Consider the following 12,491-nt stretch of genomic DNA (forward strand, 5'->3'; position numbering starts at 1 on the left):
GAAGCTTTTTTTTTTTTTTTTTTTTTTTTTTTTTTTTTTGTGTTAAGCTAAAAACAAGTTTGGCAAATTCTATGGTTTCATATAGGCAAAGGGTGCAAAAGTGTACCAGTGCCCTGCTGTTTTTAATTACAGACATCTCCTGCCCCCTCCGCACATAGACCTTTATTGCAGCTATCAGAAACTCTTGTCTGATTGATATGACGGCACTGCTGTCACTCTTTAACACGCAGGCATGGGGGAGGAAAAAAAAAAAAAGGATAAAATTGTCGCTTTTTTTGTTCTGCGTGTTTTAATAGAGTCCCATTAAAGCTGCATCACAGAATGAAATATCGGCATGAAGAGCCCTCACTGAGCTGAGGCCGGGAATTAAGAAGTCAGGAAATGGGCTCTGCTGCTATGCCGGAGAGCCTTGTGTGACACACAATCTCCTGATTGGGGAGATCATTACTGCTATTATGACTCGACTCGTGGAAGAATTTTAAATTCCATCTGAATGTCAGTAATAACCCTCTTAGCCAATTATCCTGAATAAAATCACGAAGGCATTTGATATAATAGGTGTTGAATTACTGAATAGATTTGCTAATTAAATACTCTTTGTTCTGCTGCAGTTGACATTACAGGGTAAGATCTTGAACAATTATTCTCAACAGCTGTACTTTGTTAAGGAGGAAAAAAAATTAAGAATAAAGTTTATTTTTATTTTTTTTATATTTTTTTATACTTTAAGTTGGCACATTTTTAAAATACACTTGAAGTAGGAGGAGGGGATGAAATTCCATCATCCAATTGACGGCAGAAAGATGAATATGCAGGTGTTGCTGTGAAATGAGATAACTGCAAAGTTGACTTATTAATGAAGCCAGCAAGCCGTTTATAACCCCCTCAGCAGCTAGCTGTCGCCACTTCCAAGTGATCCTCTGTCAGATTGGATGGAATTAGATGCGTGTCTGTCATTGGCAAGACCTAAGCTGTCACTGGTGCTAAATAAATTGCTGTAATAGCAACTGCTGGCCCATTTAAAGCCCTCCTATGGCCGGCCAAGTGTGTGGTACTTGTTTAAATACCTCTAATTAATGAGGAGGATTTGCTTTACAACCATTCTTGTTGATTGTTTTCTGATGCTTTCTTACCTACATGTTGAAAACCAGAAGGATAAACCTGGGCATTGTGTGAAAGAGTAGAACTACAGCTTCTGTTGGTTCTTGGTCCATAGTTTTCATTGTCTTTGTCCATGCTATTTTTTATCTATAAAGCGAAAAATCTGCCCTACTTAGTATTTTTCTGCAATGGCCAAATGGTTATAAAAATTCAGTTCATACTCTGTGACACACAGCCTCACTTTTTGTAGGGTTTTTCCCGTTCCCTGAAGGTTTGCTGTAGTGCTCTGCCATCCCCTGCTTCATAGTTTAATTAGCAGCCCCTACTGATCATAGAGTGAGAAATCCTGTCTGCAAGGGCTATTCACCTCTGGTATCATATGCATTTGTATTCAGTACAAGCTGAAAGTTTGTGTTTTGCTGTGAAAAATGCAGCTGCATGCTTGCCCTCAAAAAGACTGGCCCTATGTGAGTAGGGAGTGATAACATCCAGTTGTCAGTTTAGGCTAGGTCTACACAACGACATTTGTGGCGCGACAGATGGGGCACAACTACACTGCAACATTTGTCGTACAACATTTTGTTGCACCAATGTTGCGCAACAATTTTTTATAATGGTCTATGGTGTCGCACTGCAACATGCGACATACTGGAACCCGACAGTCACAGAAAAATCCACCTCGAATGGATTTTCTGCGACGCTTGCGTCGCCACATGTTGCAGTGCGACACCATAGACTGCCATTATAAAAATTGTCGCTCGACATTAGTGCAAGTGTCGCACCACAAATGTAGTCGTGTAGACCTAGCCTTATTCCTACATATACAAGAAGTCGTACAACTTAAAGGGGTTTTTCGTCATTTTGATACTGATGACCTATCCTCTGGATAGTATATGTAGAAAGGAAGATGGCTTCGGCAGCATATTGCAGTATCAAAAAATTATTTTATTCGTACCTCCAGACACAATTGGCAACGTTTCGACTGTTCACCAGTCTTTATCAAGCCTTGATAAAGACTGGTGAACAGTCGAAACGTTGCCAATTGTGTCTGGAGGTACGAATAAAAGAATTTTTTGATACTGCAATATGCTGCCGAAGCCATCTTCCTTTCTACATATATACTCCAAGGCCTGATGGATCAAGGGCCTACGGCTAGGCTGCTGCATTGACCAACGCACTATCCTGAGACCGCAAGGTGCTGCTTCTACACTTCAACCTTTATCTATCCTCTGGATAGGTCATCAGTATCTGATCGTGGGGTCTGACACCTGGGACCCCCATCGATCAGCTGTTTGAGAAGGCAGAGGCACTCCTGTGAACTCAGTGACCGTCTCACAGTTTACCAAGCACAGTGCCATATAGCGGCTGTGTTTGGTATTGCGTTTAGAAGTGAAAAGGGCTGAGCTGCGATATCAAGCACAGCCGCTATACAATGTACAGCACTGTACTTGGGGAGAATGGAGAAGGCCGCAGCACTCACAGGAGCTCAACTGCCTTCTCAAAACAGCTGGTCAGCAGGGGTCCCATGTGTTGGACTCCCGCTGATCAGATACTTAAGATTTAGGCTCCATTCACACGTCTGTATAAAGGGTCCGCATCCTTTCCTCAAATTGCGGAACGGGTGTGGACCCCTTCATTCTCTCTGGGGACGGAATGGATGCGGTGAGCACTCTGTGCTCTCTGCATCTGCATTTCCGGAGCGCACCCTGATCTTCCGCGGCTCTTGAAAAAAATAGAACATGTCCTATTCTTGTCCGCAATTGCGGACAATAGGCAGTTCTATGGGGGTGCCGGCCGGGTGTATTGCGTCCGCAATACACTACGGAAGTATGAATGGACCCTTATCCTCAGGATAGAACCTCAGTGTCAAAATCTCTGAAAACCACTGAATGAGGCAATTCACATGGAAGCTTTTTCTCGCAGACCATCAGTCCAATACTGAGAAAATGGCAGCATGTTCTATTCTGTATTTTTTTGCAAGATTCACATGTTCAAATGAATGGGTCTGTGGGAAGAATGTTGGGCAGTTGAAAAGTCATCCTATTTCTCATCTGCAGATCAACAATCTGGCCAATTATCAGGCTTGAGAGTTTATAGGAATATAATTAGCCTGTGTAAAGGGTGTCTTTTTTTTTTTTTTTTTAAACATGGCCGGCACTATAATAGAAATGCCTTTTCTTGTCTGTGGCTGCGGACAAGGATAGAGGACATGTTCTATTTTTTAGCAGAGCCGCGGAACAGAAGTGAGGATGCGGACAGCACACCTCGTGCTGTCCGCATATTTTGCGGCCCCATTGAAAATGTATGGGTCCAAACCCGTTCCGCCCGCATACGGGCCCATTATGTGGACATGTGAATGGACCCTTATATTTGGTTTATAAAGGACCACAACGATGCCAGATCTGTTTGTAAATGGTTAGTAACAAGTCCGGTTTCTTTTGTGGATCCAGTAGTTTTGATGTTAACTGCACCAAATCTTCCATAAATATATTTGTATCTATATTCATGTGTGCATGCACTCTAAGTACTTAATAAAGTTAGAACTCATTGGGGACCTCCTCTGGTCCTGCATGAGGTTGCCCATGCCTCACCTCTTTCCTTTGCTGCAAACCGTTTTGCATAGTCTCTTTCAATTGTGCAACTGGCATCGCACAGCCAAACAATAGAGCAAATGGCACAATGTTGGCGTTTGTTAGAGCATAAATAGTTTTCAATGTGATGATTTGTTTTGCAATCAGTCCCATATGGTTCTCGTGAATAAATCAATCTGCTCAACATCCAGCAAGTAACAATACTTTAAATTAGGCGCAGGAAAAAAAAAAATGCAAGCCTACCTACTAATAAGGGTGACGTATATATTTTATAGAAGGCACTTGTGGCAAGAAGACTACAAGAGATTTGAATGAGAACAAATGGGAAGAAACTGTTTGTTTCTGGCTAAATGTTTTATGAAATTCTTATTAGACAATTATCTTCATTTCCTTTGTTGGAAGTTCTTTAGTGGCAGCTGCGCCATCATTTACAGTTGTTTTTTCCCGGTCTCTGAATAGGAGCACGTTGCGCTTTATATCAGTCGCCCACATCCCTCTGTTCTCCACCAGAATGTTAGCTTCAGCGGCTTACATATTTCTGCGCCCCCTAAGCCGCGTTCTCATTGGCTCAGCACCTGGTGGTTTTGTTCTTGGTGTTTGAGTTTGTTCCATTTATGCTGCACTTTAATGAGTCTTTGGGGGAGCATGCTTCTGAGATCAAAGCCAATTTACTATTTATTTTCTTTGCTCTTTGCCCAGTGATTATTGTGACCTTTTTTTGTTTTCTTTTTTCCTTGGTGTGACACCAATCTTTGCACCCCCAAGTCCCAAATTCTTTATATGGTGTCTTAAAGCTTGCCTGATTACCCCTTTAGAGGGTAAGGGCTAGCCTATGATTGCGGTAAAGCACACCAGGTTGTGTCATATAAAATACCGTAGCTTGTTCATATTTGTATTTCCAAGTCAGGAGGACAATTAAAATCTATAGGAACTTTAGTCTGTACTTCAGATGATGTAGAACTTGCATTGGTCACTATTCCGTTTATCCGTTATCTAGGGCATAGTCTTGATGCTAATGCTTTTTTGCTAAGATTATTATTATTTTTTATAGATATCTATATACGATGGTTGTCTCTGTCAACCATGGTATAAAATTTGATAGATATGGGCATGTACTGTGTACAGTATTTCCTCAAATTACTATGGCTTTCGGTTGCAGTATTCTCAAAACACAAAGCCAAAGACCCTTCTGATCTGTGGTGCATAAGCTCTGCTAGAGATCCAGCCATTCAGCATTGACCTTAGTGGTAAAACGTGCTTGCGTTGATTGTTTAGTAGCGCCTACATTACACTAGTACTGGATGTATGTACTGCTCTTTGCTTGTTTCGTTGGACACCAGATGAGGAGGCTTCCTTTTATTTTTCTGGTACACTGCGTTACTGTGCATGTCCCTGAAGAAACTCCTGTCCTCTGCATAGAAAGAGATGTACAGCATCCCGCAGTTATTTCTAGTTGTAATATCTAAAGACTTGCGTTACCTGTTACAGGGGTTTTCCTAGGTTATTTATATTGATGACCTATCCCCCGGATCAGCGGGGCTCCAATACCAGTCACCCCCTCCGATCAACTGGTTGAAGAGAAGGCCACACTCCATGTGAGCACAGCCTTCCCTTCATTGTTTACCTGCTTGCCTTCAACATCGCAGCGGTGAGCAGGTGTAATTACAAGAAGATGTCCCATTCTCTCTTCGGACATCTCCCATTCTCTCATCAGACGTCCCGTCCCAATCGGACAGCTCCTTCCTATACATTGAATACTACAGAGCCGTCTCATTTGAAGTGAATGGGTTTCTTGTCAAACAATGAAGGGAAAACTGCACTGGCCAGGCGCACGCCTTCCCTTCAGCCAGCTGATCGGAGTGGGTGTCGGACCCCCGCCGATTTGATATTAAAGGGAACCTGTCACCGGGATTTTGGGTATAGAGCTGAGGACATGGGTTGCTAGATGGCCGCTAGCACATCCGCAATATCCAGTCCCCATAGCTCTGTGTGCTTTTATTGTGTAAAAAAAACGATTTGATACATATGCAAATTAACCTGAGATGAGTCCTGTATGTGAGATGAGTCAGGGACAGGACTCATCTCAGGTTAATTTGCATATGTATCAAATCGTTTTTTTTACACAATAAAAGCACACAGAGCTATGGGGACTGGATATTGCAGATGTGCTAGCGGCCATCTAGCAACCCATGTCCTCAGCTCTATACACAAAATCCCGGTGACAGGTTCCCTTTAATGACCTATTCTGAGGATTGGTCTTCAATATAAATAACTTGGACAACCCCTTTAATTATCTGCTTATTGTTTTTCATTTTTTCTTCTCACCCTGCAAAAATCAAACCAGATCCATTATTGACATTAAAGCAACAAAAAGCAACTTTGAATAATTGCTGGTTCCATACAAGAGAATTGTGAATGAATCTTTGTGGCCGTTGCGGTAATGTTGTCATATTTTGTGCCAACAGATTCTGCTGCATACCAAGGAGATGGTGCAGAAGGCAAGTACACCGGCTTTTATGTGTCAGTTTGTTTCCTTTGCCTTTTTTTCCCCCCCTTTAATCGCCTAAGAAAAACAAACATACCAAACAAAAAGGCCGCACCTGGCGAAGTTGTTGTGCGCTACAAAACTGTAACCCAAACAAACCAGAAAGCCGTTCTCTTCGGATGCCTATTTACCAATGTAATCCTTCCTAATGGATTATAGCTTCATTCTTTCTCTAACACAGATATGATGGAGCGCTGCTTGAAGCCTGTATGCGAGTCTTTCCAGCAAATTAGCAACAGTGTTAATTAGAGTTTACTTGCAGTTCCGCTATATTGTATGAGCTGCAGTGTTGTGTTTATTATGATTGTTTTTCTGGCTCCCTTCATCTTCAGCTAAATAGTTTCAGCATCATATACTATTCTGAGCGTAAAATAAGCACTTTTTCTAAGGTTTGACTTGTGAGAGTAATTAGCATATGTTACTTAATATATAGCTCTGGTATATTAAGTGTATGGATATTTTTCATTTTATGTTTGTGTTAATTCTTCTGAAGACTTTTTTTATATTTTTTATTTCGATGCTCAGATTATTTTATGGTCTCATCTATAGATAAGCATACAACAGTAAGTGAATGTAAAAGATGCATTCTGTGAGACATTTATCATAAAGATGCTCCACTTTTGTGGCAAGAAACTGTATGTTTGGGGACTTTTTCAACAGCACTTGTGCAAAAAAATTTGAGCAAGAGACATTACTCCACCCACTTTCCCTGGGATAGGACCAGCGTCCCCACCGCATTTATCTTCTACGCCAGTTTTCTGGTGTGAAAGAAGCCAGGGTCTGGCATGGATTTCAGTTCAGATGCACCGACTGCTGGATGCTGCTCCTGATTTATAAGTGTGCACCTCATCATAAATTAGGAGCAGCATCCAGCAGTGCGCCTGGTTATCGCCAGACTATGATAAATCTGCCCGTATGTGTATATTTGTAGCATGCATGATTTTGCTTGGTGCACACTTTATGAAATGCAATCCTGTGCAATGCAAAACAGCAGTTTGGTAGCGGGAACAAGTGCATAGAAATCATGTTAACGTATTCTGCCACCAATGATCATTGATGCTTTCTTTTTAAACTAGCATTTCACTTATTCACTTTAAAGGGATTGACCAGTTTCCTATATTGATGACCTGTCCTCAGGATAGGTCATCAATATCAGATCGGCGGTGGTCCAACTCCCGGAACCCCGTCAATCAGCTGTTTGAAGTGTTCTCTTTGCTGTTTACCTGCTTGCCGTCTACATCGCAGCAGCGAGCAGATGTAATTGTGGCTCCTCCATCTCCATTCACTTCAATAGGAAGGAACAGACAGCTGCTTGCCGCTCCGATGTTGATGATAAGCAGGTAAACAGCGAGGAGAAAACGGCACTTGTACGAGCTCCTTCCTCTTAAAACAGCTGATCGGCATGAGTGCCAGGAGTCAGTCGTACCCCTGCCGTTCTGATACTGATGACCTATCCTGAGGAGAGGTCCTCAAAATAGGAAACTGCCTGTACATGCTCTGGCTCGGCTACTGTAACTGTATTGGGATTACCGCTAATTACCAGGCCTAAAATTAGTGGTAATCCACATGTGGTTACTGTGGCTGGGCCACTTTTTGTATGGACACTATTTGATCGATCCAATGGGAGATGTGTCAGAATGTTTTGTAACTTCAGAAACATTGGGGGAGATTTACTAATCTAAATCTGGCACAATTTTGCGCAACATTTTTGGAGCATTTTCTTTGCAGGTTTCCGACAGTAGTCTAGTTTCCAAGGGGTGTGGCATGCCAAAATGGGTCGTGCGTTAAGGGGTTGGCCCATCTGGGACATTGATGGCATATTGTTAGGATATGCTGTCCATGTGAGATAGGTGCCTGCCCCACCTCTGGGACCTACTTCTATCTAGAGAATGTGGCTCCCATAGTGAAGGAGAGCACTTCACACTTGTGCTGCATGCTTTCCATTCATCGCTATGGGAGTTCTGAAAATGGCCAAGTGAGTGGTGAATGGAGAGTGCAGCCACATATCCATTCACCTCTATGGGTAAATAGAGCATGCATCCGTGCTAAAAACATTGACCCACGGACTGTGCTAAAACACTGGTGTCTGAATACACACATTATAATGAATAAGGATGTGTGCTGTCCATGGAGAACACGTACAGCACACGTCGGTGGAACACTGTCGTGTCAATGAGGCTTTAGTCGCCTTGCTTATTGATGGAGTGAGTTGTTCAATTAAAGAGCGGACATTTTTATCTAAATTGATAAAATTTTTGAATTATTATAGTTGGTTTTATGATTAGTTCTGTAACATTGATATGCCTCGATGCCTCTAATTAATCCAATAATAAATATTTTATCTCCTAATTTTTTTGGTTATTAATCAATATACTAACATTAATTGAATTTATGCCACCATGCCATTGTGCTCAAACACCAGAGAGTCAGTTTAAAAAATAATAATAAAAAAACCCAGACTTTCTGGTTGTCCATTTAGTCTGGCAAGTTGCTGGTGGGATCATTCATGTGAACGTATGCAGCCAAGAATTGTCTCAGGTATGTAGCCAGTTGAAGTGTGTGGGGCAGTTGGGAGAGATAGTCGAACGACAGCTGCGGACTGCGTAGGGCCACTTTAAAGGTACTCTAGATTTATCAACAAGCATCAGACACGTTGATGAATCTGGACAATTTTTAGACTACCTAGTCTATTATAGATGGTATTAGTAAATGTGCCCCATTGTATTCCACTTGTATGACTTGTTTTTTGCTCTCGTCTTAATGTGGCATGTTTTTGTTTTATGATCTAGATGAATCTAGAAGTGATATATGGTGACACAGACTCTATCATGATAAACACTAACTGTAACAACCTTGAAGAAGTCTTCAAGTTGGGGAACAAGGTTTGTATTTAACGGCAATCATATGCCTATTTTTAGCACCAAGTCTATGGGGCTATTCACATGGCCAGTGAATAGCATCCATCCAAAAATAGGACATGTCCTGTTTTCACGGCCAGGCGGGCCCCATTGAAATCAGTGGGACCGTTTTTAATGGCCGCTTAGATAGGAGTGTACCCGTCTAACAGCCGTTAAAAACGAATACACTTAGACAATATAGCCGATTAGGGGTTAAAAAACAACTCTCCTCATCCACTTGCTCGTGCTCCAGCAGTTTCTTCTCTCTTCATTGATCATGACCTGGGGCGTGTGGTGACGTCATGCACATTGAAGGTCCTTTGGCAGGTCCTGTTCAATGTAGAGGAAAGAGAAGTCTGCAGCACGATCAAGTTAGGTGTTTGTCAAATCAACAAAAAAAAATAAAAAATAGCTGGGGGCCACTATGAAGGGAATTATTTACACCATGGAGGAAATTATTTAAGCTGGGTGCCTACATTGGGGGCATTATTAAACCTGGGGTCAGTAAAAAATAAAATAGAAATAGCTACACTACGGGGGACATTATTTTAGCTGGGTGGGCTACCATCCTGTGGGTCTAGAAATAACTGCCAATCAAATTCATCCATTTTTAATGTCCCTTTTTAAAGGATGCAAAACGGATGCATGGCCAGAAAATGGACGCACACACTAAGGGTCCATTCACACATCCTCAAAATGGGTCCACATCCGTTCCGCAATTTTGCGGAACGGGTGCAGACCTATTCATCTTCAATGGGGCCGGAATGTGCTGTCCGCATCTCCATTTACGGATCTGCACTTCCACATCCGTGCTTCCGTTTCCGCAAAAAAATGGAACATGTCCTATTCTTGTCTGCAATTGCAGACAAGATTAGGCATTTTATATTATAGTGCTGGCAATGTGCGGTCCTCAAATTGCGGAATGCACATTGCCAGTGTCTGTGTTTTGCGGATCCGCAGAACAAATGGACCCCAATACAAAATAGCCATGAAAAACTGACTGTGTGTCAGGTGTTTTATGTGAACTCCACTCGGCTCTGTGAATAGCCTTCCTACCACGTCTGTGCAGGTGATGAGCAGAGCTGAGCAAGCTTATGGCATTTAGGTGCTCGCATAAAACAGCACTCTCCTGCTTGTGCCTGCTCTGCTAAAGCCTGAAATAGCCCATGTATTAGCGGAGCAGGGCAGGTATACTTCTTGTGCCTAATTCGCATGGAAAAAATAAAAAAATAAAAATTTGTGTATTCAAATGAATGGGGCTGAGCTACAATACCAAGCACAGCCGCTATACACCTACTATGGTTGGTGAGCATGGCTAGGGCTGCGGAACTCACAGGAGCGTCAATGCATTTTCAAATGGCTGACTGACGGGGGACCCTGTTGTCAGACCCTCACCGATCAGATACTGATGACCTGTCCTGAGGATGGGTCAATGGTGGTGAACCTATGGCACGGGTGCCAGATGCGGCCTGGAAAAAGTCTATGGTGTACCAATATGCCCTGGACCTTTCCTGCCATTCAACAGTGCAGTCAGTGCACTGAATGCAGGCAGGCTATTATAGCCAAATGATAAAGTACATGGAAGATGTACTATATTAGACTGTAGTATTCAGGTGAAATTGCCTTGTTGGCACTTTGCGATAAATAAGTGGGTTTTGGGTTACAGTTTGGGTGCTCGGTCTCTAAAAGGTTTGCCATCTCTGGGATATTTCATCAGTATTAAAATGTCGGAAAACCCTTTTTAATTCCATGTGATCTTTTAACTCTACGACGTTCATTTTAATAGTATTTTTATAACTTAAGAGGGATTGTATAAGTATGAGATTAAGGCTACGTGCACATGAACGTTGTTTGTTTCTGTTTCCTTTTCTTTTGCGGATAGGATGCGGCCCCGTTCATTTCAATGGGTCCGCAAAAAATGCAGACAGCACAGTGTGCTGTCTGCATCCATATGTCTGTTCCGTAGCCCCGCCCCAAAAAAAAATATATAGAACATGTCCTATTCTTGTCCTTTTTAGGCATTGTTACAATGGATGGCATTTAAAATTTTTATATATATATATATATATATATATATTTTTTTTTTTTGATGACCGCAAAACACATACGGTCGTGTGCATGTAGCCTAAGATGTGATTTCTAGTACAAATTTTTCTTTAACATACAAAATCCCTATATTCTTTATATGACCCATACATTAGAGGCGTTTGTACGGTTCCTCTGCATATTGTTTTAATCGTAATAATTTTAGTTTCTCGTACTTTTTTCCATTGGGGGACACAGACCATAGGTATAGCTTAGAGGTATTAGTAGGAGGGGGACACTATGCAAATACAAAAGAGCTCCTCCTCCTCGGGCTATACCCCCCGACTCCTCCAGGAGGAACTCAGTCTTTGCTTAGTGTCTGGTGAAGGAGGTTGACACTTTCTTGATTAGTCTCCCTTTTGTTATTTTTCTTCTAGATGGGGACACAGGTCGGCATGGCGCCTTCCTGGTCCCCCATGGAGTGCCCGCTGCCTTCTGTTGGACGTTGCCAGGCTGCCTCCATTATCCCCCCAAGAAGGCAAGTGGATCCGGGCTTGACCTGTCAGCTCCGGCATCCCACCAGCTCCTGGGTCACCTGCTGCCACCCTCCGCCAGAGCACTGCTCTCCTGGGCAAGGAGTCAGAAGTCTGAAGAGGTGCATCCCTGCTGGTCCTGGAGTCGAGGGAGAAGATCTGCAGGAGCAGATAAGTATGAAGCTGCATTCTCTCTGCCCCCCCCCCGTCTCTCTGCACTAAAGACCTGTGGGCCTCCTGGGTGAAGGGGATCTGGGTGTCATTGTTAGTTCTGTCTGGGGCGCAAGGGTCTGGAGGCACTTAGCTGGGCAGGCGTTTCTGGACACTCCTGCTCCTTACGGCTTTTCTGGCAGCATATTATTTTCTATGAAGTGGTGCCGCTTTACTTTCTGCAAGCAGTGCACTTCCCCCTCCGGTCTCCTCTCTCTCTGGGTCTTACAACCATTGCTGGGGAGGCCATATCTTTGTTACTCCCCCACCACGCCGAGCGGCACCAGGGGCCATTTTATTCATCTTCTTTAACAGAGAGCGGAGCGCGCGCTCTTTTCACGCTCCTATGACACAGCTAGGGGGCGGAGCCTAATCGGCGCTCCTTCCTGCGGCCGGGGCAGAGCCTAATCGGAACTCCGGCTCCTTCCTGATGCTGCTGAGAAGCTTCTCACACCAAACGGCTGCTCCCCTGCTCCTCTCTGGATTGGTTGCTTTGCTCTCTGCCTACCATCATGCCTAAGCCTAAGTCCGGTAAGACCTCTTCTCAGACCCCAATGGGGTCCTGTATGTAGTGTCTGCTCCCACTTTG

At 43.2% G+C, this 12,491-nt stretch overlaps 1 protein-coding gene across 1 annotated transcript in view; it reads left to right on the plus strand.

Moving 5' to 3' along the window:
* POLA1 (DNA polymerase alpha 1, catalytic subunit) overlaps positions 1–12,491 on the plus strand; it is a 370,264-nt gene that overhangs the window by 147,468 nt on the left and 210,305 nt on the right. Inside the window, 2 exon segments of the mRNA XM_044284006.1 lie at positions 6,158–6,190; positions 9,027–9,119. Coding sequence (XP_044139941.1) covers positions 6,158–6,190; positions 9,027–9,119 — 126 coding nt within the window.

Source organism: Bufo gargarizans, chromosome 3, assembly GCF_014858855.1.
Source record: "Bufo gargarizans isolate SCDJY-AF-19 chromosome 3, ASM1485885v1, whole genome shotgun sequence".
Lineage (NCBI taxonomy): Eukaryota > Metazoa > Chordata > Amphibia > Anura > Bufonidae > Bufo > Bufo gargarizans.